Source organism: Accipiter gentilis, chromosome 29, assembly GCF_929443795.1.
Source record: "Accipiter gentilis chromosome 29, bAccGen1.1, whole genome shotgun sequence".
Lineage (NCBI taxonomy): Eukaryota > Metazoa > Chordata > Aves > Accipitriformes > Accipitridae > Astur > Astur gentilis.
The window spans coordinates 10,631,521-10,658,672 of record NC_064908.1 but is presented as its reverse complement, the minus strand read 5'-3'; the positions used below and the strand labels follow the sequence as shown (position 1 = coordinate 10,658,672).

The 27,152-nt window shown below is 52.9% G+C and overlaps 1 protein-coding gene across 1 annotated transcript in view; it reads right to left on the bottom strand.

Moving 5' to 3' along the window:
- Positions 1-1,289: 1,289 nt before the first annotated feature.
- The window catches only part of ARRDC1 (arrestin domain containing 1), a 36,562-nt gene continuing 10,699 nt past the window's right edge, over positions 1,290-27,152 (bottom strand). The window contains exons 2-8 of the mRNA XM_049832831.1: positions 19,135-19,245; positions 5,351-5,401; positions 4,631-4,785; positions 3,945-4,127; positions 3,390-3,566; positions 2,795-3,206; positions 1,290-1,834 (exon numbers count right to left, since the gene is read on the bottom strand). Coding sequence (XP_049688788.1) covers positions 1,770-1,834; positions 2,795-3,206; positions 3,390-3,566; positions 3,945-4,127; positions 4,631-4,785; positions 5,351-5,401; positions 19,135-19,245 — 1,154 coding nt within the window. The 3' untranslated portion in view covers positions 1,290-1,769. The remainder of the gene's footprint in view (positions 1,835-2,794; positions 3,207-3,389; positions 3,567-3,944; positions 4,128-4,630; positions 4,786-5,350; positions 5,402-19,134; positions 19,246-27,152) is intronic.

Sequence of the window (27,152 nt, the reverse complement as noted above, 5' to 3'; positions counted from 1 at the left end):
TATATATATATTCAGGAACAATGACAATCATTCTATCAACATTGGTGCATGTTGTGCCAGCACTGCTCAGAACAGCACCTTCTCTACACTATAATTAAAGCAGTTCAACACTTAAAAAAAATAAGATAAAAAGCATTTGCAAAGAAAGAGTGCAAAGCAGGGTATGTCCCTAGCTGCCTGCCAGGGGTGTGCAGAGGCAGGCTAAAATGAGGAGGCAGAGGCTGTAGTGCTCCTAACAAGTTTGTTAAATATTGCCTGCCCAGCATGAGGCAGCATGGAGACCAATTCTCAGAGGTGCCAAAGTTCTGCAGTCCACAGTTTCAGCTGTGGCTGGATGCCAGCGGCTCTTAAGTATCTGGTTTGTGGTTTCCTCAGCTTGGGCAGTCAATACCAAAAAAGCTAAACAAGTAGGGGGGAAAAGCGCAAAAGAAAAGTGTTGTTTTACATCCACCAGCTTCTTCCCCCGACCTGCCAAGTCCAGCGGAGGCTGCAAATGAGGTGTAGCACTTTGTGTTCCCACTCACTCATTTTCACATCCTGCTGTGGCTCGAGAGGCGGCTCAGGAGACAAGTGGTAAACCAGTACCAGCTCACAGAGATAACAGTCCCCAGGCCAAGCACCCTCTCACACTGGCTTGGCAGCATTGACTGCTCCTGCAAGAGACCCCAGGCTGAGCCTCGAGGGAGTGTCATCCCAGAAGGAAGGGCTTCCATGGACAAGGTCCTTGGGCAGACTCAGAGGTAGCATCGGACAGACTTTTGTAACTTGATTGTCATGTAATTCTGGCCTGCTGAAGGCAGTGGCAGCTGAGATGGAGAGAGCACCCTGCAGGGGTGGGAGATGGGACATGGGGGATCTGGTCCCCCCCACTTGCAGACTGACTAGCGCTGTTCATCCTGGGTGCTGCAGTCTAGCGGCAAGCAAGGATGGACTCACTCCTACAGGGCTTTTCAGAGAAAAGTCACCCTTGCTGAAAAAGGCCAGAAGCTGGCTGGTGGGCACCCCACGGTGACACCAGGCTCTCCCTCCACAGCTCACCAGGGCCTCTTAGGTTATGAGCAAGTGCCCCAGCAAGCTCCTTGCTGCTAGAGCCTGCTCTCCTCTCAACTGCATGCAGGCAGTGGTGCAGCCCACTGCAAGAGGACCAAAGGCTGCCGGTCACTCACCCCACAACACAAGTATAGCGAAGGCTTGTGCTTTTGGCTTTTTAAGAGTCCCTGACCTTCCAAACCTACTTACTCCAAAAAACCTCCTGTTTCAGCTACCCTTAGGACCTATGAGAACAAGGAGGAAGGGCTGTCAAAACCATTTCTGGAGAGCACATGGCCCCTAAAAGAGAAGAGAACGTCCACACAGCCCAGCCTTCACCTACAGTGGAGACATGCCAAGTCAGGAGCATTTCAGATAAGGCATCGCAGGTGCTTTGATAGTAAAGCAGTTAGTGTTGACTACAGTACTTTAAACACAGGCTGCTGCAGAGGGCATCCCTGGGGCAAAACCGGTTCTCCAGCACTCGGTGCAGCAGAAGGAGACAGTTCAGTTTCCCAGACCTCTCCTACACACACACGCAAGCTGCTCTGGCTGCCCTTTTTGTTTTCTCCCCACACCTAGAAAGAGACTTAAAAAGCCCAGGCTGGGATGTGCCATTTACCCCACCAAGCAGCCAGAGAGATAAAAAGACGCCTTGTGCTGTACCAGACTTTGCAGTAGGCAGGTGAACCGTGGCGCCTGGGAGTAGGCAGCGCCAGCGGGACTCGAAGCAGGGGAGGCTAGTTGCCATTGCTGATGCTGGAGTTGGCACTGCTGCAGCTCTGCTCATAGGATGGAGGTGCCTCTGCGGGGGAAAGAAAGAGCAAGAGCAGTTATGGTGGGTGTTTGGGAGGTTCCCTTCACCCCAGTCTATGTAACTTAGTGCAGAGTAAAGCAAACCGCCAACGTGTACACATCATGCATGCAGGCACTCTCTCTCCAGGACCCTATAACCTGCCCCGCTGAAATATATGGGGTTCGTGTGTGCACACACAGAATTTGAGCCAGCCAGTTCCACCCCCGTCCTGATGCCTACAGGGGTTAAAATCAGCACCTCGAAGTCCTGTTCTGTTCTCCTCCTTTCACAAGCATTCTCATGTACCCCAATACCTCCAGATCACAGGTGACGTGCTCCATGTGCCCCAGCCAGGGCTGAAGCAACACATCAAGTGTCTCGTTAACCCCAGTGCTAACAAACGGGCTTATCTGGGTAGGACCATGCTAACAGTCTGTCTGTGCTAATGGACACCACTGGTCTCTGCCACCTCAGCCACCTGGGACAAGCACAGCCCCAGGAATCCAGCAGGCTGGGATTTCCCCAAGCTTTTCCACCCTGGACAGTCTCTCAGCTCCCACCCCCACAGCCTGTATCTTCAGACCAGCTGCAGGCCCACTCCATGTCAGACAGATTTCAGTTACATCATTTCCCTGGCTCTGCTCCCACCAGCCTCACCACAAGCCAAGAAGTTTTTCTATCAGTGGGAGGCTGAAAGCTCATTAAGAACAGGGAGATCCTCTCACGACGAGCCCAGGGCAGGCACGGCTGTAGACGTGGGAATGGACAGCCAGCTTTTACAGCTGTAAGAGGGGACTCCTCTGGAGGCTAAAGCAGGCAGAGAGATCTCATGATCCCCTCTGATATCAGTCCCTGGCAGGCTAACATCCCTATACTCCCACCCAATTCACAGCTAGTGAAGAGACTCTTGTGGTACGAAACTACCACCACACTGCCAGCCCATTTAGATCTCAGGAAGGGGCTGCTCACCGTATGGGTAGCCCCACGTGCTGTACTCCGGAGGCAAAATGAGAGAGCTGGCTGTGGGGACGGGCACCACGTTCCCCTCAGCATAGTAAGGGACAGTGGCTCCCGTCGACAGGCAGAGTGTGGGATGGTTTGGGGAGCCTGTCTGCTCCGAGTCCACCCTTATCTCCTGGAAGCTCAGTCCTGGGGCATAGCTAAATGGCTGCTGCTGGGAATGGCTTTTGGTGGGGATTGAGACATTGTCCATCGGATGATAACCACTGGCAGCCTCCTCTTCCTCCGGGGGGGCACTGGGTACCACTGCAGACGGTATGTGCTGGATGGACCGGGAGGGGCTCAGAGGCACCCTGTTCACAGCAATGTTACCAATATAAATGGGGAGAGTAACTGAAACCTCTGGCGACTTGAGGGAAACCTGGAAGAGAAGGAAAAATAGTGGCATCCTCTTCATTATACATTGCACTGGGAAGGTTCACCTGATGCGAGGGCCACCCGCACCACACAGCTACAGAGTTCGGCAATTGAGCTCAACCCAGAAGGGAGCATAGAATTTGCAGCACAGCCCACTGCTGCTCCCCAAGAGCATCAAGGTACTCACTTGGATGTAGTAGTCAATATGTATGAGGCTACAGCCCTGCAGAATAGACTGGGGCAGTGCCGGGACGAGGATCTGCTCCTTCCATTCTGCATGTTTCCAGGCTTTCACTCCTGAGCCTTCCACCTCTGCAATGGTCCTCAGGTCATAAATCCAGCGCTTGGATTTATAAGCCACTTTCTGTACAGACAGAAGAAAATACAGCTAGCAGAAAGATTGCAGGTGGTCTTCTGTCTCCCACAAAAGTAAATCAGGACACAAAACCATCCACCTGCTTTGTCAAAGAAGCACAAGCACAAACCTAACGTGGATATTACAGAGCAGAAATACCCATTATTATATGATAGACTGAGTTGGTATAAGCAAGACAAGTTCTACCACCTCTTTCCCCAGAAAGGTAGAGAGAAACAGCATTAGCCAGAGGTCTGGACTCTTCACTGCCACCTCCCAGCCACACACAGCGAGATTCACAATGGTGAGAACTGCCCCAGTTTCACAGAGGCCTCAGGGGGATGGAGCACCAGTACAAGCCAAAAAATCACCCTTTTGGATGCTTACCTGGAGCAGACTGGCTACCACAGCCCCGGTGTCCCGGCCCGATTTGTTCTCTATGTCCGTGCGGAGCTGGATCGCTTGCCCCACGATGTACCCTTTCAGATCTGAGGTGGCAGTCAAGATAATGTTGCCACTTTTCACAAGCTTGTAGTTGAACTTCTTGGTGATTGACATAGTGTTGGGCTGCTGCAGGACAGCGGAGAGACAGAGAGGTTCGCTCAAGAGAGTCACAGAGCCTCCAGAAAAACACTCAAGAGATTCAAAACAAGCCAGTAGAAATATCTGGTCTAAGAGGATGCAAAGAACCAGCAACACAGCACTACCCAGACAACAGGTCTCACTTCTCCATCCCCCCACTTTTGCTGTCCTATTAGTTGCTCTTCCCTCCAAAGCAAGTTCCCCAAATCCAGGTCTCTACAAGCACCTGGTGGTATTGGCCAACACCTCTCTCTACATGCTGAAAATTCACCTACGTCTTTCAAAGCAACATGCAGAAGAGTCAAAAATCACTTGGAACAGGGACTCATGGCAAGGCAGGACAGATCAGGAGTCCTTGTCCTGCTCTTGCACAGTCAGGGCATGCAGTCAGAGAGTTGTCCAACCACACAATTATTCCCCAGACAGCATGCAGGACAAGGACAAGTGCTGAAGCCTTGGCACTTCCCAGCCACACTGCTCCTTGCTGTTACCTCAATGTCAGGGATGTCGTTCAAGTTGAGAGGGCAGAGAATGTAGAAGATCTTGTTGCACTTGTAGTCCTTGGAGAAGCGAGGTGTGTCTATCACAGCTTTCACCTGATGGAGGACCTTGCCAAAAGGGCCTTCAAATGATGTAGGAGCAGAGGCTGGAATCAAGAGAGAAAGAAAATCATCATAAGGCTGAGTCAGGCCAAGTGTTTCTGAACTGGAAGTATAATCCCTTTAAAGAGCTTTCCTCTTTACCTGAGGAGTTCTGCAAGTACCTGAGAGATAGAGCACATGGGGATTCCCCCAAAAAAGACCTAGGACTGAACACTTAGATCACTTGAGACCTTGCTGCCAGCTCCTTACAGAAGGGATCCTCTGCAGCCACAGGTGCAAGAGCAGAGATCTTCTCTCTGAGCACACTGTGTGCAGGACAACTGCCTAGTCACAGGCCAGGACCCTTGCGCATGCCCAGAGAGCTCACAGGATCATGCCTGGAGAGGCATCAGTGACATTTCAGACCTGGCTTTGCACCAACGCAGAAGGTACCTGCTTGTCTAAGCTCCTCTGCTGTCTGTGGCTGACCTTACACTCCCTAGAGCGTCTCCAGGCCAAGACGCCAGCCTGCCTCTGCCATCCAGCCCAAGTCCTGCTCAGCACAGCTCAACAGACTGCAAAAGCCAAGGTTTACATGGAAGTGCCTTTAGCCATTTATCTGCATCATACCTGGCAGCAGGAACTGGAAGGGAAAGTTGTGCTCTCCAGCTGTCAGGACCCCTGCAGGAAACAAGAGTAAAAGGTAAGTGGGACAGGCCATTGCCTTGGAATGGTGTGATCTTCTAGGGAGCATGATCTTCTGGAGAGGGAGGCTACCACCTGGGGAACATCACACAACTTGTTCAGCTGCCTACAGCCAGCCCACTGGACAACTCTAGATCCAATGAGCAGTGCTTGCGTCAACAGGAACATCTGCTGCCACCCACCTCTTCTTGAGCCAGGAAATGTCTCCATTCCCCATGACTGGTTCTATGTTAAGATACCCTGGAAATAAGGCAGTTTGGGGCAGGGTTTAAGGGATCCCAGTGCCATAGCAAGTGGTTAGCCCCAGACTACTGGCACAGGGCATGGAGAAGGGATGCTGTGTGTTTATCTTTCCTCAAGTAGGCTACAGCCAGTCAGGGAGGGCAAGAAAGCACAGGCACTGTCTGAGGATAGTAAGGTCTAGTGGGCATCAAGACGCTATAGCCTTAGCCACACACCAAGCTCCACGCAGACTGCACAGTGTTCAGGAACTAGAACCAGAGGTCCATCTCCCAGGCCTAAATCTACCCCCTGGTGCCCAGAAGGGACCTGCAATACCTCAGCCTAGCTGCTTAGACAACAGGAGCTGAGGAAAAGATTTCCACAACATTAAAACCTCAACACTGGTTTTCTTCAGCCATATCCCACTCTGCATCGGTGGCCTTGAGGGCACAGACCAGAGCCAAGACTCAGCACACAGCTAAAACAACAGCTACAGAGACTCCCCAACCCTATCCACCCTCTGGCACTCCCACCCAGATTCCGGATTCCCTCCCAGGGCAGCATGACGGCTGAACTGGACCTGCAGTATGATCCAGTAAAATAGGCATCTCCCAAAGTTGCCTTCAGTAAGAAAAGCAGTAAAGTTAACCCACATTTGTTAAATACGTGTAAACATGAGAGGTTTTGTTTTTAAAGTGGCAGTGCTAAGAGGAGACCTGTATACCTATTAAATCAAGCTGTGTTTATTCTGCTTTGTAGGATCATTGCTGAAGGTATGAAGACTCTAGATTTGGCTAGTTCTTGTGTTGATGCAAGACGGAGAAGACAGCTTGCCCATTAGCAATATTGGCTCCGCAGAGCTGACAGTAATAGAGTCCTATTGTCAGGGGATTAAGTGGATTATGTGACAGGGGGAGGTGGGGAAGAGAGAAGGGTAAATCCCCTCCACTAACACTGTGATCCAGGTAGGAGGCAGGGGAGGTTGGCGTTTGACTCGGTGCACCCTTCACATTATGAAAAACTGCACCTCTGCCCCTCTGCTCGCTCAGCCACCCCACAGGGACCTAAGGACACCCCAGTTAGCATGTAACCCGCCTGCAGTGCAAAGGCACACAGAATAAATATGACAAGCATCCCATAATGTATCACTACAAAGGCAAGCCAGGAGAAAACTAAGAGGCGTCCATTTATACACTTTGTCCTTAAAAAGAGTAGCAAGATTTGCTCATTCCCATCACCCCACCCAGAACACCTCCCCAGTGATTTCCCTCCCCGTCCCCCAAATTAAACCAAATTATGTAGGCTAAAATGCAACACCCGGTCTTGTCACCAGGTGGAGGCACAAAGCCAGTCACTGCCTTCGCTGCCAGGCCTGATGCCTTGCAGAGCTGGGACAGGAACAGGTACATGTCGGGCAGCTTCTCCTATTCCCTTCTTGGGAAGCCTCACTCGGTTAGTGGCAGTAGCTTGAGATGTAGCAGGTGCCTTTGCTTGTTGGTTACAGGGTAAAGCCTGGTTAATATGAATGACTCAACTAACCCAGTGCTTGTTTGCTGCTCCAAGGGTTTCTGCCTTTTATTGGGCACCATTCAATGTTGATCTTATACCCATTATCCTTACTTTTGGAAAGCAAATTGATGAACTGTAATACATCAACTCTCCCACGCGGCTTCTGCGTTGCAGTAAGGGGACTTGCTCCATCTGAAAGGGAGAGGGAGCAAATCCTGTTACTGCAATGCAGAAGGAAGGGCGATGGGAGTCCCAGAGGGTAGTGGCCACTGAGTTTCCACCAAGACCTGGAGACTTTCCAGCTGTCTGACCTGCAGAGCCCCAGATGAACAGGCAGGCAGTGATTTCAAGTCTCCCACTAGACACATGAAACTTCACAACCTTTCCAGGACTCTTAGGAAGAGCTCACAGACTCCACAAAGTGCAAGTTTCTCCTCTGCATTACAGGCGGCATGATCCAATAAGTCATTTTGGTCAAGCTCCTGCCCAGCTCATGTGCACCAACAGGAAGCCAGGCTGGAAGTGAACCTGTGAGCACTTCATGTTCACAGTTTCTATCCCCCTGCAGAAAACCAGGGGTCCTGAAGGCTGGCCCCAACAGCAGCACCAAGCAAGGCAATACACTCTCCCAGCAATGCACATGGCCAGCATCACTCACAGAGGATGTCATTCGGCTGTCAGAGCCATGGCATGACTTGGTGGCACTGATGCAGTTTCCACATGGGCAGTCCCGCCCCCCAGTAAGTCACCAGATGAGAACTGCCCACAGGTCAGCGTACACCACCCTGATAGCTCAGACCAAGCCCAAGCACCCAGAGACCTGTTGGCTCACAGCATACTCAGACTTGCTGTGACCCCACCTGGGGCAGGGAGCAGCCTGCAAATCCCTCCTGCAGCTCCTGCCTGCAACTAGCTGCCCACAAGGGCTGGAAAGGGCCGTTCCTGCCCTTCACAGTGATGACTTCCAAGACTAGCTACCCCAGACTGAAGTTGTGCCCCGTTGCAGCTCACACGGACCAAGGGCATCACGGCAGTGCTTCGCTCACAGCCAGGAGAGCCCAGACCTCAGCCCTGCACCGAGCAGGAAGCCAGGGAAATGCAGCGAGCTCTATTCTCCACTCCATTAAGCAGAGAGATGCTGCAGGCAATTAGCAGTGGCTCTTGTTTTCAGACTTGCTCCTTCCAGCCCACACTGTCCTTCCCCCAAAGGGAGAGTAGCATCTTTAAGCCAGCCCTGAGATCCTCCATGTACAGAGAATTTTCCAGCAGGCTGGACCAAGCGCCCAGGTCCTACCCACAGGTGCAGATGCCACCGCATGCAGCTTCTTTTGCTAGCACAGCTAATGAACAGCTGGCTGCTCACAGAGCCCCATCTTCCAGCTGAGCACCTGCATTTCTTGCCCTTACTGCAAACACAGAAGCTGTTTGGGCAGGTTGCTGGTGGAGGGGCTACGACAGGCAGCGGCACCCTCAGCCCTGCATCTGGCTGGGGACCCCTAATCCCGGGTGCATGCACCCTCGGCAGCCCAGAGTGGGCATTTCAGGAAGCCCGCTGGCACGGAAAGCAGAAGTGGTGTTGGAGTTCAGTGCCAGAGCTATTTCAGAGACATGGGTAAATAAAAATAAGATGAAGAAAAACAGATGATCCTGACCAAGACGGAAGACTCCTGTGAAACCATGAGCACAATCCAGAGCGCCTGGCAGAGCAACGAGGCAGCAGAGACCGCAGGCAAGCTTGGGTCCTGCTGCTCCTTGCTGCGGGCAGGAGGAGAGGCAGATATTTAGCAGTAACCCCACACTCAGTTGCTCCCCAGGCTCCTGCTTGCCTCTCCTGGTAGAAGCTCCTCTGGCACAAACACAGTGGAGGCTCCATGTCCAACTTGCCTGGGATTACAAAGCCATTTTGGTCTTTTGCCACGTGTCTGGTGCCTTTGGCAGGTAGAAAGTTGGCAAGTCCTGAGCAAAGCCCCCCTTACAGTGGGAAGGGAGGTGGCAACTACTTTTAAATTCTCCAGCTGGCAACTCTGCTCCTAAAGGCTGAGCTTCCATTTCCAAATGCTGACAAGTTTTGCTATAAAGGGGAAAAACTGCAACTTCCTTTGTCCCAGCCACCCTGTGAGCAGGGGCAGGGCACAGTCTGATCTTGCACCAACACCCAGGTACTTCTCGCATAGAAAAGAGCAGCAAAAGACACCTCAGCTCTCTCCGAGAGACACTTGCAGTACTCACCCATCCCACACAGCCACCACGACGGCAGGACAGGGCAACGTGTGCCCTGCTAGCCACACACATGCCTTGGATAGATCCCCAGATCACTGAGGGAAGATGCAGCATTGTACACAGCATGCAGAGCTGTTCCATCTGCCCAGCTGCATCTGCTGTGCAACTCCAGCATCCAAGCAGTGAAGGGGACACAAAGCTCATGGGAAGCCACTCATTGCCCCTGTCCCATCAGCCCTGAGAGCTTCAAGTGAAGATCCAAGACATTTAGTGCACTAATTTCACTTGCAAGTTGACTGCAACAGAGACAGTCGTTGGCAGCAGGCAGAGGCAAGATGGTTTCCTCTGACAGCCACCCCAATATGGAGAAACCCAGGAGGAGCAGCCCTTTCTGAAAGCTCCTTTATGAGCTGCTCCTGAACCAGAAGCTTTGCCAAAGCAAGCTGCAGACTATGCACAGGCGAGAGTAGGTCAGCAGGATTTCAGCATTGCTCAAGGGATCTCCAGCAGCCCCACACAGCAGGCTGCAATGCTCCTGAGCAGCTTGCAAACACACTGCAAGGGGAAAGGGCTATGCAAGCCAACCGCAGCCGCACCAAGCCATTACCTCCCCATTCCCAGCAGTCTGAACAAAGGCCACAGTGTGCTTGGCCACAAAAAAAGCTTTTCCTGAAGTTTACGTACAGCTAAAAATACCTTGAGAAAGTCATTAGGCAGCAGAGGCAGCTGCATTAGCAGGGTTCTGCTGTGGGGCCATACCTGCAGCAGCCTTTCCTCCTAGTGGGAGCTGAGCCAGCAGAGATCAGCTGCCCCCGCACAGCCTTTGGAAACATCCTCCCTAAAAATTCCTGGAGGCAAAGGAGCTGATGCCCCAGACAGCCTGGAAAAAAACCAAGCCCAGACAGCAGGAGCAGCAACAACATGCGAACAGTGCAGAAGAGCCATCTTACAGCGCAAAGCAGAGAGTGACCTTGGAGATTTCCCTGAATCTAGTTGAAATTTGTCTGGAAGCAAATGGACTCTCCCATTCACAGCTCAGCCGCACCCCTCCGCTCCACACTGGGATGGGGGGTTGTTCACTCATACCAGCCGACAGGGAGGAGGCCTGGGAGGACTCATCAAGTGCAGAAAGAAAACACATTGATCCAGAGGGCTGATGCAGAGTCCTCTGCCAGGTCCCTGGGGAGGTAACCTGGTGACACAGGCAGGCCCAGGTGGGGCTCCCCTGTGTGATCAGAGCCTGCAGAGCATCACCAGCGACAGGGGGCACAGTTCTGAGCCCAGCCCTGCATGACACAACAGACCTCGGTGCTGCAGCACCGTCCCACAGCACTTGGGGCATCTGTGGTCACACTGAAGTGCAGCGGAGGGACAGAAATTAATGGGTTTTCCCCAAGGTTGTATGGGGTTCCCATGCAAAGCTTGAGCCGACCATGCCCCTGAGCCCTCCCAGCTGCTGGATGCACCATCCTCTCCCTGCAGACAGCTCTGCTTTGATCCACAAAGGTTTCCCCACACTCACTGCAAACCAGCATGCCGCTGCACAACCACATGGGAAAACATGACACCATCGTAACCACAGGTGGGTGAAATGACCACATGTCTGTATTTACGCTGTTAAATGATCCAAGTGGAGCTTACCCTGCCACAGCTCAGGTGCTGAAAGGGTTTGGACTCTTCTGAGCAGTGCAGCTTCCCTGGCTAGTGCTGCCAGACCCCTGCCCAGGCGGAGCCAGCAGCCAGAGGAAGTCACCAGTCCTTCAAAGCCATCATCCCTCTGAGACAGAGGGGAAGCTGCCTGCCCACACCCTGCCCTGCCAGCAGCCAGCTGAGGGCTGGGAGGGTCCTCTGGCAGCCTCTGCTACAGCATGAGAGCAGGGCAGGGATGGGGTTCAGGAGGAACCAGCCACACACAAACAAGGACACTGAGCCCTACCTGCTGCGTGCCACCTGGGCTTCCCAGGGCTGTTCTGCAGCTTTCTCAGTCAGTGGCCCATGCAAACAGGCCAGTCTTACAGTACTGGTGGGGCCAGATCTGCCTGGGCTGCATGTTCAAACCAATGCCACTGTAGGAACATCTGCCAACTGCCTCCTCCCAGGCTGGCTCCCCCAGCCCCAGTGTCTCCATCCCTGGGGAGCTGGAAGCCACAGGCGGTCACAGCCATCTCTCCACCAGGCTGACTGCCACCACAACAAAGCCAGGACCTCCAGGTTGGTGCCAGTGGGGGAAGACATTGGAGAAAAGCCAGAAGAAGGCTGGGAGATGCCTTGGTCACTGAGGCACAAACACGACAGACTCAGCCAAGCCTTATTACTCACCTCTGTGAAATCTCACGCTCTGGTGCGTTAGGAGAGACAGCCCAGACAGCACACAGCAGGATGCAGGGCCAGGCAGCCACAGTGCGCAGTACAACACACCTCTGCCTTGCCAGGCTTCATCCATGGCTAGACTAGGGCAAAGAAGATGAATATTCTGTGTATCGCTTCCTCCATCCCCCGAAGAGGAGGATGCTATTTGCTCCGTAGCCACAATGAGGATCCTGGAAGGTGTCCCTGTACCCCAGATGCAGGATCTGGGGAGCAGCCGAAACGGGGCTCGTGCCCCAACCTCAGGCTCTCCCAGCCAGTACCTGCCAAGCAGATGGCAGTGGCTCTGCTCCCTCCTGCTGCACACACGGATGCTAGAGCGGGAACAAGCTGCGCCTTTGGAGTACACATATTTTTTGGTTCTTCTAGTAGAGGAACAGCAGGCCGGGCCATATGGCAGTTTCTCTCTGGCTACTTAGCGAGTGATGCATTAACCATGCTGGCCAAATCATGTAGTACAAAAAAGTACCTGGTACCTGCTGGTTCCCCTGCCATTGCTTGTAGCAATATAGTCTTCCTTCTGCCTAAAATCAGCCCTCCCTCTCCCCTGGGGAAGGCGAGCTCCTCCAAAGGTGCTAAGTTAGACTGATACCAGTGCTGCTGATGCCGCTTGGGTAGTCTCCTCTCGAGGCTCTCCAGGCAGAGAGCAGGAAAGCAGCAGGTTCGTGTTTTGCACTTTCAGGTAGAGAAACAGGCAGCCCTGCCTCTGTTTTGTGCTACAGGATACCAATTCCCCAGCTACTGAGAGAACTGTCACTCTCACTGCAGTCCTGACAGCCAGCACCCTGCTCACCCCTGCCTTCCTCTGTCTCTCCTTGTGCACCTTTGCAGCCCAGAAAACGGAATATTAGATGTAAGCAAGAAGGTCAGAGCTCTTCTAGCTCACAGGAGGCTCCATGAGGGATGTCAGGTGGGAAGCATTAATTTTGTCAGCGCCAGGGCACTCCAGGCAATGCCGGGCCACTGCAGCTTGAGGATTCCCCACTCAGTCTCTGATGGATTAAGCTAATACATGGGATTACAAACTCCAACAAATGAGGGTAAACGCACACATTTGCTCATGCCATCCCTGCAGCAGACACAGGTGCCTCAGAGGGAGTAGCCAACAGACAGAGGAGCAACCTGCCAGCATGCACAGACAGACCTGCCAGGGAACAACTCGGCATTTAGCTCAGCTTAGTTTTGCTCGAACGAGAACTCTCCTGCTACCAAGCAGCACTTCAGCCAAGCAGAGCTGCCATACAGCAGCACGGGAGCACAGTCCCCAGCAGGCTCCAAGCTCCCCTTCAAAGCAGCAACTCACTCACGCCAGATTTGCATGCACACAAACACAGCAGGAACAACTTCCAGTGCTCTGATATGGTTAATGCTGCCAAGATAAACCTTTCTGTAACACAGAAGGTATAGAGAGAGGAAGAAAACACACCAGAAAGCCCAGCACTGAGGCTAGGGCTCCACCACTCACAAATCTGTGTCAGCAGTTTTCAGTGACATTTTCAATGAATTAGCAGGATCTGGTGGTATGCCAAAGCTGCAAAAAAACTCTGAGGTTTAACAGTGATCTATTGAGGCAAGAAATTGGGAAGTGCTGAGGAAGCTGCTGTGACCCAAGGCAACTGCAGGTCCTTCCATGTGGTTTTCCTGGGCTGAACCTGCAGTTACGGCTCCTGAACCCAGCAGCACAGTGTGGCCAGGAGCCGTCACCAGCACATCCTCAATGACTCACTGCTGCCCACAGGCACCCTCCTGCTCTCACCTGGCCAGGGGCTGTCCAGGAGCATCACCCGCTGCTTCGCTACCTCCTGCTTGCACAGTGATTTCTGAGCACAAAACAAGAGACCTAAGTCTCTCAATGCCTGCTTAGTCAGGTCACTGAGCTTTTTAAATTCAGTTGGAAGACAAGATCATCATCCTGTGCCAACTGTTGGCCGTGAAGGTGTTGTGCCAGGCCGGCAGAGAACCACCCCAGGGAAGAGGTGATGCACAGCTGCCCCTTTTTAGCACTTTGTGCAAGAAATCTGCCAGCAGAGGAAGCACGTGGAGCAGCCAGGAATTCCCTGCAGCGTCTTCTAGATAACTAACAAGCTGCCAAAAGTAAGGTCAGCTGGAAATTACAGCCAGCTCCCTACATGGATTCAGCTCAGGTACAAGTAGGATTTAAAGGGAATGAAAAAACCAAAAGTCTACCTTTGCAGGCACAAGCCATCCGCAGGGCAAGAGCTGTGTGTGCAGAGATGCAGGGTGTTCAAAGAGAACAGCCCCATGTGGGTACAGGCACACAATGGACCTGCTCCTCTCTGGCTGAATAAGGCCAGAACTGCAGCAGGGGAGGGGGAGAGAGCAGGAGGCCTCCACAGAGCTGAATTACTCCATTATATTGGATCAAGAGAAGCATCTCTCTGTCTGAGAGCAGCGGGTACAAGCAGTGCTATTTTGTACTCACTGCAACTGGTATACTTGATCTTCTGCACTGTGGACACCTAGAGAAACCCAACAACCCCCCACTTGCAAGGTTCCTCCCAGCCCTATTGCACTTCTTTGCAAATAGAGAAGCCAAGAAAAAACACCACCAGGGAGCAAGTGTCCAAGTCAAACCCAGGCCAAGTGGGAAAAGCAAATCCTGCCTTGGCCTCCCTTCTGGGAGGCAAATAATGAGCCTCCCCCAAGAGCCACACGTGGGCTGAGCAACCTCCCCGGCACTGCACTGTGTCCTCCAGCAAACAGAGCAGCAAGAGGCTCCAGACCAGCTGGTACACTCAGCACTTTACAGCAGGTTTTATGTAAAAAGCCCGAGTTCATTAAAACTGCTGGCCTGTGTGTTATTACCAAGACTACAGCACCGACCCTGCGCAATCCCCCAGCTCCCCCAGCAGCTCACAGGTGCTTGCTGCCTCCAGCTTGCAGCTCGCCCTTGGCCAGTCCCAGCGAGAGGCTTTCCCAGAGCATGGACACTGCACTGCTCGAGCGGGGACAACCACTGCACCAGCACAGACACAAGCAGAGTCCTCTGCAGCAAAAACACCAGTCACCAACCTGCAGATGCTCCAGCAGCAAGGCTGAGCCCTCCACACCCTGGATGCTGCTCTGAGGCAGGGCAAGATAGGAAATTAAGGATGAGGCCAAGTGCCTTCAATAGGCGCCTTACATTGCAAAGCAGGTACCTAGGTTATCTCAGGGCCTGCCTCTTTTCTCATACAACGTACACCCTTAAAAAAAAAAAAAAAGGCATGTAATAAAAGCAACAGCTGATGCTACAAAGGACAAGCTGCCCCCTCACTTATTTCAATGCAAAGGTGTGAGGGTGGAGAAGGGCAGAGTTGCTCTCAGATACTTAAAGGGCAATCCAAGCCTCAACAGTTTTACAAACCTCCCCTTCCCCCCACGTACCCTCAAAGAGCACAGCTCGCTGTTTTTCAAAGTTACTGCTCAGGATGTGGGAAGGGAGAGACCGAGGCAGGTTGTTTTTCAGGCTGAGCCTGCCTCCCCACACTGTCCCCCAGGTGCCAGCACTGCCACCACCCTGCTGGAGCACAAGCCGCTCACCAGGGCCAAGATGGAGACACAGTGGCTGTGCGGCCTTGGGGACACCTGGGATCCTCCCTCAACCCAAGCTGAGGCTGGATGAGCCCTCTACAAGAGTGCTAGGGATGATGCCAGCAGGGAGCCTGGCATCACCTTCTTCTCCGGCTCAGTCCCAGGGCACAGCCTGGCTGCTGCATCCCCCCAGTACCGCAGGGACATGCTGCTCTACCTTACTTTGTTTTTTTTAACACACAGGTTCAAAAAGGAGAGGTAACAGCATTTTCTGTAAGGGGAGGGGAACACAGGAACAGAAGAATCCTCCACAGCAGAAGCAAATTCCTCCCCTTCCTCCATTCATCTTCCATTTGTGCTGCTAGAAGGTGACATCCCCCTTTGTGGGTAAGATGCTCTTCCAGCACTGCAGAAAGGCACCTCCCCCACCTGAACCACGGGGCCTCCCCTGATCCCTGCCCTCCCTCCTGCTGTTTGCTTTTCAGGGCATGAGAAGGAAGGGTGGGCACAGCCAGCCCTCACCTGAAGCAATAGGCATGTATGCACCTTTACATACATGGCAGGACTGTCCCATACGCCACTGCAGTATTTGTCTGCAGCCGCAGTAACCTTTGCTCAGGGCGCTCGCTGCTTTTTGCCAGCAGCTGTCCAACACTGGCCAGGGAAGGAGTTGTGTGCCGGCAGTGCAGGCTGGCTGCTGGGCTGGCCCCGTGCTCCTTTGGGGGTCGCTCAGGAACACTTCAACTCACCTGCACCCTGGGCTCCTGCCATCCATTACCCATTGGAGAGCACAGCCCAGCTCAACGCCCTGTGTCCCAAGAGCGCAAGACTGCCTCAGTTTCCCCTGCCAGCTGGGTGTCAGACCTAGAGGGAGGCACCCCAGGGAGCACCCACGAGCACTGTGTGCGGCTCCCCAGAGGCAGCTGCACCTCAAACCGCTTTTCTGCCAGACACCGGAGCAGCCCGTCCCTGCTGAACACTCTTGGCTAGAGTTGCAGGGAAAGGGACAGCTCTCCTTTGAGCAGAGCTGGCACCAAGGGTCCATCTGTCTGAAGCTCCTTCACGGTCTGTTCAGGAAAGGCCGCGGCAGCTGAGAGCTGTTCCTGGGGAGCCTAAAAACACCACGGCTGAGTCTGCACCAAGGCCCTGCCCTGCTGCTCATGTCCAAAGGCCACTGCATAACTCCCCTAGCAAACCACAGCCACTGCCTTGCTGCAGGGCTGTGCCATGCCAGGATGCCACCCTGCCAGCGGCCTCATCAAAGGAGGCAGACAGACAGACAGGCAGAGACAGGCACGCGTGGAGGCAGAGTCACAGAGAAGCAGCCTGGCTTCCCCGCTGCTCTGCCAGCCCAGACATGCATCAATGTCACAGTAAAGGCTGCGAGAGCAGACAGTTATCTTGCTTCCCCGTGCCGAAGGCTGGAGCGGTGCCAGCCCCCAGGGCTTTTGTTTCCATATCCGCACAGGCCAGCACAGCAATTGCAAGGGACAGTTTCAAAGCTGTCTCTGGTGGAGGACTCGGGTCCGAAGGCAGCATCAACACTGCCCTCTCCCACCCACGTTCCATTGCTCACTCCCCTGCATCCTTGGGGCACAGGAAGAAGGGCATGGGACAAACACGACAAGTCCAGGACGATAACTCCTGAGCTTGTACCAGTCACATAAAGCACAAATGCCCCACAAGTGCTGCCCTTGGCTGCGATCTCATGCACAGGGACTGCCCGCCCTCTCCGTATCTGCTTCCTTGCAGCTGGGAGCCAGAGGCTGAGAGCTCCCAGCGGTTGTGTCCACTTTGACACAAAAAGCAGAATAGCACAGGTCTGTAACAACCTGGCATGCTGCTCCAGACTGACTGCTGGTAGCTGGGACCAGGCTTTTCCCCATAATTGCTCTGTAACTTTGCAAGACAGGACAGTAACGACACTACAACAGAACTCAGCTTTCAAGCGCAGGACTCTACAGTCCTACAGGACAGATTTTCCCTTCAGTTCACTACATCTCTGACAAGTTATGCACTACCATTTCTCACCTCACTTGCCTGGAGCTGCAGTAGCTCTGGAAGACATCAGCTGACCTGTTTCATCCTGATCACACTGCAGGCACGCAGCTGGGCACCTGCCAGCTCTGCCACTGGCTCCACCACAGAGCGAGCAGCCCAGCCTTGCCACCCCCACCCCGGACACCCACTCAAGTCTCAGGCTGGCAGAGTTTGCAATACCAGCAGTTGACAGATAGCAGCACTGCGCTGAGCAAGGTACAAGAGTCTGGGTCCCAGAAAATGAAGTGCCAAAAGAATAGGGCTTTCCATAAACAGTTTAAGAGCTGGGAAACCAAAATTTGGCCATCTTTGGAATTCAGGCCTTCAAAGGAGACACATCAGAGCCATGAAAGCGTCCAGTCATCAACGCATTTTACTTCCATCCTTCCCAGTCCACACTGGTCCTAGTTGTCAAGGGGATGGCTCCCAAGGGCAATCTCACAAGAACTGACTGCCTAAGCGGCTATCAAAATCTCCCAGGGGCTGCAAAACCAATCAACAGCACATCCACCTCTTTCCACTCCTATCTCCTGGTTGGCTTTTGATACTGCTCAGCTTCACTAGGACAGACCAACCACAATATCACAGCTCTCCCTTGAATCATTAAATATTAGAAACAAAAGTTGGAAGGTGCATTTTTCAGTGCAGTTGCAGGTTTAAACCTCTCCAGAAGTCCACGATCATTTGCAGCCTCCAGCTCCCAACTCATCTAAGCTCAATGGCCTGCAGCACCTTCTAAAGCCACTGGGATTTTGCTACCCCAACATTCACAGCTGGGCTTGCTGGCTGTGCTCAGCATTGCATCCAAAATCAGGCAGGAACATTTCTCGTTGCCCTCCCAGGCAGTTTGCCTCCAACTGCAGCCCCCGGGCTATGAGCCAAGCCAAGAGGCAAGACAGCCAGCTGTCTCCCTTCTCTGGGACCTGAGAGCAAGCAGCACTCTTGCCAGTTGCTGCAAGGATGAGGTCAGTCTCCCCTCAATGCTAAAAGCTCTGCTTGAAAAATTGCTGAGCTAGCAGAAACTGCCACTTCAGTTTTACCCATTTCCTGTTATTAGCTAAAGCAGCATCAGAGGGCTGAGCTCCTGCTACCCTCGGCTTTTGCAACATTACAGTTACTGCTACAGCCATTGCCTTCAGCAGGTGAATACTGGCACATCTTGATTTCAACAGGAGCCAGGGCACAGCATGAATTATTTGTGGTAAGGCTGACCTATTTAACAGCAGAAAGACAGCATTCATTCGAGCCCAGATTCCCCAGAGGCTGCTGGTGTCACTTTACTCTGCAGTATAATACAAACCCCGTCGCTATCTCTAGGCATCTTGGCTTGCAGTGGGTGTGGTGGTAACTGTCCTAGGCTGTGCCTGCCAGGCTCTCAACATTTCTCTTGGAGGACAAGTGACACCTCCACATCCCTTTCAGTGCAAACTACTCCCGGCCTGCAACTGGCTTCTGTTGACCAGCTTTGATCAGTGTTTTGTGACCACCATAGACAACACACATAGGAAGTGGAGCAGAGTGAACCCACAGGGCCTTGAAACAGCAGAGAAGTCGCTGCTGGCAGCTCTGTTTCAGGAGCTCAGATGCAAGCAGTGTTTGCAGGGTGGCTGCCAAGTTCTGCAGCTATTCAGGATGCCTCTCTGCGCAGCTCCTTCTAAGCTCTTGTAGTCTCTAATATTGGCTCCCATCCTCTGTGCACAGGCCAAGGCAGCCTGTGAAGGGATTTTTCACATCGAGAAGATGCTGAGGTCTTGGTGATACATTTCTGTGGACCATCTCAGAATCACAGATCTCCACCGTGTCTTTGTCGACCTTACCTTTGTCTGCCAGAGAGAGTGTGCTGTTAAAGTATTGCTCCTCCACAGTCCATGCTGTGTCATTGATCTTGTTAGACACCCCACAGGATCCAACGCAGCTCACTTTGATGGCTGTTGAGAGAAAGTACACACGTAAGCACTGGGAGAAAGCAAAACCTCAGGTTCAGACTTGCTTCAGGTACTGTATGTGGACTTGTGCAGGAGCAGAGCCTCATGAAAACACACACAGGGTGGAAAAACGAAACAAAGGAATCGGGTCACGCTTTCATTTCAGAAGCATGTTTTCCCCTTACTCTCAGCGCTATTGCATACTCCCTGCTACCCCAGTGCTACTCCCCAGATGTTATCACCCTTGAAGTCCTCAAGCTGGCCTCCTTGCATTGTGAAAGCCCCTAACAACAGGGATTTCAGCTCCCTGAGATGTAACCTTCTCTCTTCTTCCCAAATGAAGAAACATCCCCTCCCAATATGTGCATCAGCCTTGGCACTCAGGCTGACAGCAGAGGCCTTTGTGGCAATGATGCTCTCCGATACACTCAGGCGTCCCTGTCCAGACAGGGATGAATGGCAGAGAGCTCTGCTGCCTCTCACCCCATAAGGAGCCAGGCATCCCGCCAAGCATCCATCCCACCATCCCTGGGAGGAGAGAGATGTGTGGCACAAGCCTGTTAGCTAGCTAAACAAGGTGTATAGCCCTTTCTGCAGGAGCAGCAGAGAGCTGGACACCACAGTGCAGCCCGAACAAGCTCAGCTGCTGCTTGAGTTTACAGCCCATCCACCCTCACAGGACATCCCCAGTCCCTGGAAGCCTGCTCCCATGTCCTGGGGTCCACCCCTACTTCCAAGGATTGCAGCAGAAGCACTTTGCCCATTAACACTTGCCCTACATCAGGACCTCTGACCACATTGATAAGCACGTTGCTTCTCAGCAGCCAGACACCGCTTCAACTGAGTGGCTTCCCCTTCCTGTTAGAGACACAGGGCTCACAGTAAAGACACACAGCAAGGTCTGGAAGCATCTGAGATGCCATCTGACCCTCCCAAAGCAAGGAGAGTAATTTGAGCTATGTTTGTGCCTTACCTTGGAAAATTCACCCCAGAGCTCACCCTCTAGCATGGCTTTCAGAAGAGCTATGTGGCTTTCAGAAGAGCTACCCACAAGACATTTTCAGTTAGTCTTGGCCAATTCACAGCAGGTTGAAATCAAGCTCCAGCGTCGACACTAGACCACTGAGACAGACAAACACAACAGTGTGGCCTTGTTGCACAGCAGGAGATGATCTGTGGCACTATCCCCACACAGGGATAGATGATCTGCGGCACTATCCCCATACAGGCAGACCTATCGCAGCACAAACTGGGCCTTCAGGCTACCTCAACCTGAACATCTCCTGTCCTGATTCTCACCAGATTTTGCAACAGCTTTAATGGATCCCACAGAACTCCCTCACCGGATTTGCCAGGTGAATAGTTCTGCTGGCAAGAAGGTGGCAGGAACTACCAGACTCCTTTCCCATTTCACCCATCTGCTCCCCTGTATTCAAGCTGCATCTCACAGGAAGCATTTACCTGGGAGGCAGGTGGCCAATTTGCATAGGCTTAAGAGCTCTCCCCCTCCCCACTCCACAAGCCTTCTCAGCCATGCTGATCTTGCCACCTCTACCCACCTACTCAAACACTGAGGGGTGCAGGCGATGCTGCTTGCAACCACCTCAAAGAGCTCTTCAGAGCACCTGCCTGGTGAGTGTGACCTTGTCCTCCACACTGACTCAAGTCAGGGTGGAAAGAAACCCAAATCCAGCCCCCTCTGCAGGGGGAATGCACAGTTCTTACCCCAGTCCCCTTACCGATGCTTTGCTATGTGCATTCACGATGCTTTGCTATGTGCATTCACGTAGAAGGGGCTCCTCAGGGCTTAAAGTCTCTAATCCCACAACGAAGAACAGCCTCCCCCCATCAGATCTCCTGCTATACCTTCAAAGCCTGATCATGACTTTGAGCACCAGAGCCTGTTACAGTCAAAGTGCTGTTTTATATTCAAGGGCAAAGGATAAGCAGCTCCAGATGACAACTCTCATTAACCAAGCATCAATACAGCAGCAAGGCCAACACACCAGCTTGCTTGTTTGTGTCTGTGATGTGCATCGGCACTTCCAAGGCAGGGAAGAACAGGAGAGCATGGCCCACCACAGGAGCTGCCCACACCATGGCACACAGCACACCTGGTCTGAGCAGACACAGGTCCCATCCCAAAGCAAACCATCACACCGAATCCCCTGCACACCCCCAGGTGACATCCAATCCTCTCTCTTCTCAGATGGCAGAGCCAAAAACACATAGGGGCTTTAGCATTAGAAGGAACAGGGAGCGGTTTTAGCAGGGTGGCACCCTGCGTACCCACACATTGGTACCAGCTCTCAGGCTCCCACCTCAGACATATCGCCACTTCTCTGGGCTCACAATGAGCCTGTCCTGCTCTGAGTTAGCCCAAATAATTTGGATGGCTCAAGTCAAATCAAGTCCAGACTCAACCGCTCTACTCCCACATTTTCACATGGAAGATACAAGCAAGAAAAGCCCAACCAAGGACTGGAGAACATTCACATCCTTCAGGAGCAACAGCCCCTGAACAGGGTCCCCCTCAGCCTCCCTTCGCCACAGCAAGTTTACAGATCACCACCATCTGTTGCAATGCCCAGATAAGGGGATGACGGTCTTTAATTCAAGATTGCTTGCTGCATTGCGGTGCTGAGGCACTCCTGTTCCTGGGAGGCAGGTGGGTGGGCATGTTCAAGCACATACACGTCATGGCCCATCTCCCTTCCCACGGCAGACAAGAGACTCAGGAATCAAAGGCAGTGGATTTGCAGCCTGATACTCAGAGCCAACCCTTGGCTGGTGGTCCCTGCTGCAATGATGGACCCTCCTATAACCCACCATTAAGGCTAAAGTCAGACCATGTCTAAAAGTCTCACTGCAACTAGCTAACAAGTGCTCCATCGCAGGCACAGGAGCTGTCAGCTCCAAGACTTCTCAATTAACAAGCATCTCAAACTGGTGTAGTCACAGCCAGCCTGTGCCTGCAGAGGAGGGACAGCTCTCAGGGGTCCTAGTCCTGCACCCCCACCAAGGGCAGCCCTCTCCAGCCACGTTCCTGGCCAGCTCCACCCTGGAGCTGCCATTCCAGGTGCCTGAGGGCAACCAAAGGGGCAGAAAGCAACATTTTAAGCTGAAAAGCTTGAAGGCAATTTCACAGCAATGGAGAAACTCTCCCCTTTTCCTCTACGCCCTCCAAAGCCCCCAGTGTACTGTTACCAGGCTCACCAAGTCACTAGATGTAGGACAAGCCTCAGAGCAGTTCAGGTGGTAGAGGATTAGTAATGGAGCTTCTTCTCCAACCTACTCCAGAAACATGAGCTTCGCCCCGCCTCACTGGGGGAGAAACAGGATGGATGACAGCTCTGAGCAGATGCATTGCCCCGCGGCTGGGAGCAGGGCTGTGGCTCCCAGCTCATCCCTCAGGCTCTTGGAGAAGCCAGCAGATCCCCAGGCCCCCACAGCATGGGCAATGCTGGGGGCAGCGGGTCCAGGGCAGCCAGAGAACACCCCCCCACCCCCATTTCACCCCCACCGCCACATCCCCACTGGGCTCTCATTCCCCTCAGGTTATCCAAGAGGTTTGAGGCGCACAGTGCAACAGGTCAAACCATTTTTCTTATTCCTAACCAGGTTTTGGAGCAGCTAACCATGAAATCAGCCTCTCCACGAGCAACCCATGGGCAGAGGAAGATACTGGGGACTTGCCCAGCTGTCGTGTACAGGCTCCAGCCCACAAGTGGGAGGAGGTACATGGGGCAGCTGACAGGCTCAACTTGGGCACGTGGTGCTGGAGGCAGCTGCAAGCTAAAAATGGCATCAGCAGGACAGGTCTGGCAAACTGGCACCATCAGAGTTGCAACTAGAGCCACCTGAGGTGCAAAGCTAGTCAGCCTGACTGTCAGGAAGCAAAATGCTCAGTCTGAGCCTTTCCAAGGCCTCCCTTCCAGGCGATCTCTGTGCCAAGCTGCAGATACAGCAAATAAGAAAAGTTTTTACATCAGAATGGGCCAGTTTCAGTTATTAGAAACCCATTAAAAATGCTTCTGGAATCCAGTGCTACCAGTGGCCCCAGTTACCATGCTCCTGCTCCCTGTTTACCCAGGCTGCTTTGAATAAATACAGAAGAAAAAAAAAGTCAGAAAACCTGCAAGGGAATTGGAAGGGGGAGGCAAAGAGCAAGCAGACAAGAAGTGAATTACAAAGCCATGCAAAAGACAAGGGCCCTTCACCCCTGCAGTCCCCTGGGGATTCAGGGAAGCGGGCAGCTTCGCATCCAGCCAGACACATCTTTAGCAATGCACTACAGCATGCGCCAAATGCTGGAAATAAAAGGAGACAGCTCAGCCATATCCATCTCTGCACAAAGTAAAAATAGAGATGCCAGGAGCTGGGCACGTCTGCCTTCTTCCAAGGTGATTTAAGGAGAGCAGCCATAGACTTCAAATTACTTTTTCTGGTGACCCAGTGAGCTGCCTTCCTTGGGTGAGCTGGCATTGCACCTTGGGCAAGAGGAAAGCAGAGGACACGCGTCCTCCTTTCCCCTGCCAGCAGCAGGTTGTATGCACACATCCCTACTTCCAAAATCCAGTCATGTACTGAGTAAGCAGAGTCACCAGCCACCCTGCACTTTGCAGCAGGGCCAGCCCCAGTCCCAAGTGTCCCCCTCCAGCTTCAAGACCCATCTATGTCACACACCTGCTACAACAGGTATAGGCAACAGGCAGTGGTGGAGGGAACGAGATGCTGACAGCTTGGTTGGTTTAGGTTTTCTGGGGTGGGGAGGGGAAGCAGCAAAAAAGCTACAACAGTCTGGGGTGGCGGCTGTTGTGTTTGGCAGCAGCTTACACAAGACAAACAGACTGTCCTGTCGTTCACCTTCCTCGACAAGGACAGCCGAAGGGCTGGCAACCAAGGTCTGAAATGGCACTTATGAACAGCCCTGGGTTTTTGCCAGCTGAAGCCTACTCAAGTCAGCACATGGGCTCGGCAATTGTCTGTTGGATCCAGAGGCTCCATCCATCCCTGCTGCAGTGAACGGGGTGCCCAGCCCTGTGAGCATGGGATAAGATGGATGGCAAAGCCACCCTGTGTGTCTGCAGTGACGGCATGCAGCACAAGGGACCAGGGCACACATTCGTAATGGGTTTAGAGGGTACCTGCGGACTGAGTTACCCTTTGGAAAACTTGTGCACACCTAGACCCAGAAAACAGGGGAGCAGAGGGGGATAAAGTGCTGTGGGACATGAGCGAGCCTGCATCAGAAAAGTCTTTGTTTCATGGAAACCAACCACAGGAAGCCAGAGCCCCCTTTCCTCATGCCTCTCCATCAGAGTCACAGCGGGCAGCTATCACATTTTAATTAGAATCCCTCAAACTGCCATCTGTACGCCCAGAGCTACAGGGACCAAGAGCATCCCATGAGCTGGGAATGAGCCACCTTTCCCCCCTACCTGGCCCTGCATGCCCCAGGGGCCAGAAACGGCCCTGGGAGAAGGGCGAGATGGGTCGCCCTGAGCCCTGACCACTCCCTGACTGATGGCAGTGGGGACCTGCCCTCAACAGACTGATGGGCTGTCGCAGCAGCAGGAGGATACCACCTCACCACACAGCACCACAGCTTCACTTTGGCGTGAAACCTCTGGGTTGAACAAAGATCACAAGTTTTGTTACGCTCTGAGATCTTCTGGCCCTGTAAAGCCCCTGCCCTGGATCTGGATGAAGATGACGGGTTTGGAGTTACCCACACTGCCAGCAAAGCAGGACCAGATGGTGCTGGGAAAATGGAAAGCCTGAGAGACAGCAAGACCCACACACAGATCAAGCAGGTTACTCTCAACCAGTTTGTAGAGACTGGGTAATTGCTAGAAAAACTCCATGAAAACTGGACACTTAGGAAGCTGAGACCCCAAAGAGGGGCAGGATGAGGCCTTTTTACTGATGGCCTTTACACAGAAATGCACCAGTACAACCTCAGACACAAAGGGCTCATGTTCTCTAAGCAGGAAGGCTGGAAGCTCACAAGATATGCTACTTCCTCAGCATCCAGCCCTCATGCATGAATATACCGAGACACTACTAATTGAACCAACAGCAAATAATTAATTGTCAGGTGTCCCCATCCTTCTGGGTCCATCCTGTCAGTTCTTGAGACACAGCCTTGGGCATTTCACAAGCCAGTGAGGAAAGAGTAGAGCTTACACCAAGTGCTGGAGGCAGTGGCAGGTTTGGCACACAGTTAAGGATTGTCTGGGGAGGTTTTTATCTTCTTCCTTCCCAAGAGCCCAGCACAGGGGCAGGAAGGGGATTCGGCCTCTAATGTGGAAGAAGAGGGATTGCCTAGAAGAGTAGTTCAAGTTCATGCTTTCCATCTCAACTCAAACACAAGCCTGTAGCCAGGCTCCAGGAGATGCCTTGTCTGGAGCTGACACACGTCAAGCAGCGTCTCCCATGCCACCAGCAGCCTCCAGCACACAGAGGACTTGGCTGCTGCTGCCCATGACCCAAGGGGACACCCCACCTTCTGCAGCCTGTCAGCCCATCACACAAATCACACCCAATACAGCTCTCTGCTCAGAGGCTGTGGACAGGCTCCCAGTGAAATATTAAGATGTTGCTACAGTTTGACCCATCATTGTCCCTGTGCTGCTGCCTGCAGGCAGTGCTTCTGCCACACACAAGCCCAGCTGGGGCTCAGGACCACCCTGCAGCCCCCTCTGCAGTGGCAAGCTTTAGCATCATTTAGCCTCCAGGAGCAAGATCTGCTGGTCAGCCATTCCTTCCCCAGGTTGGCACTTGCCCTCTGCACCCTTCAAGAGACTGGACCAGCCAAATCACTCACAGCAGTGGAAGGGACGGTCCCTCCCTTCCTGGCCCTGACCTTTCAGAGGGTTGATTTCCAGGACAGCAGAGCCAGCCCTGCAAGCCCAAGCTCAGCAAAAACCATCCTAAGGGCCAGAAGTGCCTGTTCTCCCTGGCTGTAGCAACAGGGCTGTATTTGCCTGCTGTCAGGCTAAGGCAGGAGGATCCAGCTGGGTCTCCCACACAACTTGCAGGAAGCCCAGACCCACCCAACACAGCCCCATGCTGCGGGAAGGCCAGATGAGCTCCTCAATGCAGCCTGTAAAAAGTCCACCTGTAGCAACAACAGGGGAGTGACAGCTCTGGTACATGGGCAAAGTGACCCACAGCCATTATTATGGCTACACACAAGTTATTTTAGCCAGAGTCCAACCCAGCATGAGGAGGGTCACATCCATGCAAGTTGTATCAATACACAGAGGATGTTCTCATTCTAGCAAACACAGAAGTCTCCAAAGGGAGACTAGGCAGGTGTGTGCCTGTAGAAAAGCATAGTAGCAAACCTTCTCCGAGTCCTTTCCCAGACAGGTCAATCCTCTCCCCTCTGCAAGCACTTTTTTCCATCAGGTTGAGAGCAACAGGGAAACCTACATTTTTCAGCTCTTCCCCAAAATCAGGGGTCAACATACATCTCAAGAGAAGAAAGCAAACTCTTGGGCTCCTGTTAGAACAAACTCCTGTTCAATCTGAAGGCTCTTCTCCCTTGTAGAGCTGACAGGTTTATTTATAGCATCACACTGTTTTATCAGCGTGCTGGCTGCCCTCAGAGGAAGGGGGTCATCTCGAACATCTGGAATCAAATCCCCGGTTGAGCATGTTTAACAAGCCGGTTTTTGCACATGTTGGGCTGCAGGTGAAAAACTCACCGGCAAACAAGGCCACACGGGCTGCAGGAAGGGGATGACTACACACCACGAAGTCTGTGCCTTGGATCTGCCAGTCTTGCAGCCAAAAGCAACTGCAGGACCTTAGCAACAGGCATGAAACATTGCAGCATCTGCACGCAGGACCCAACTGATGGGCTGCACCCCGTCTAGCCCGTCACCCCAATCCCCACCACA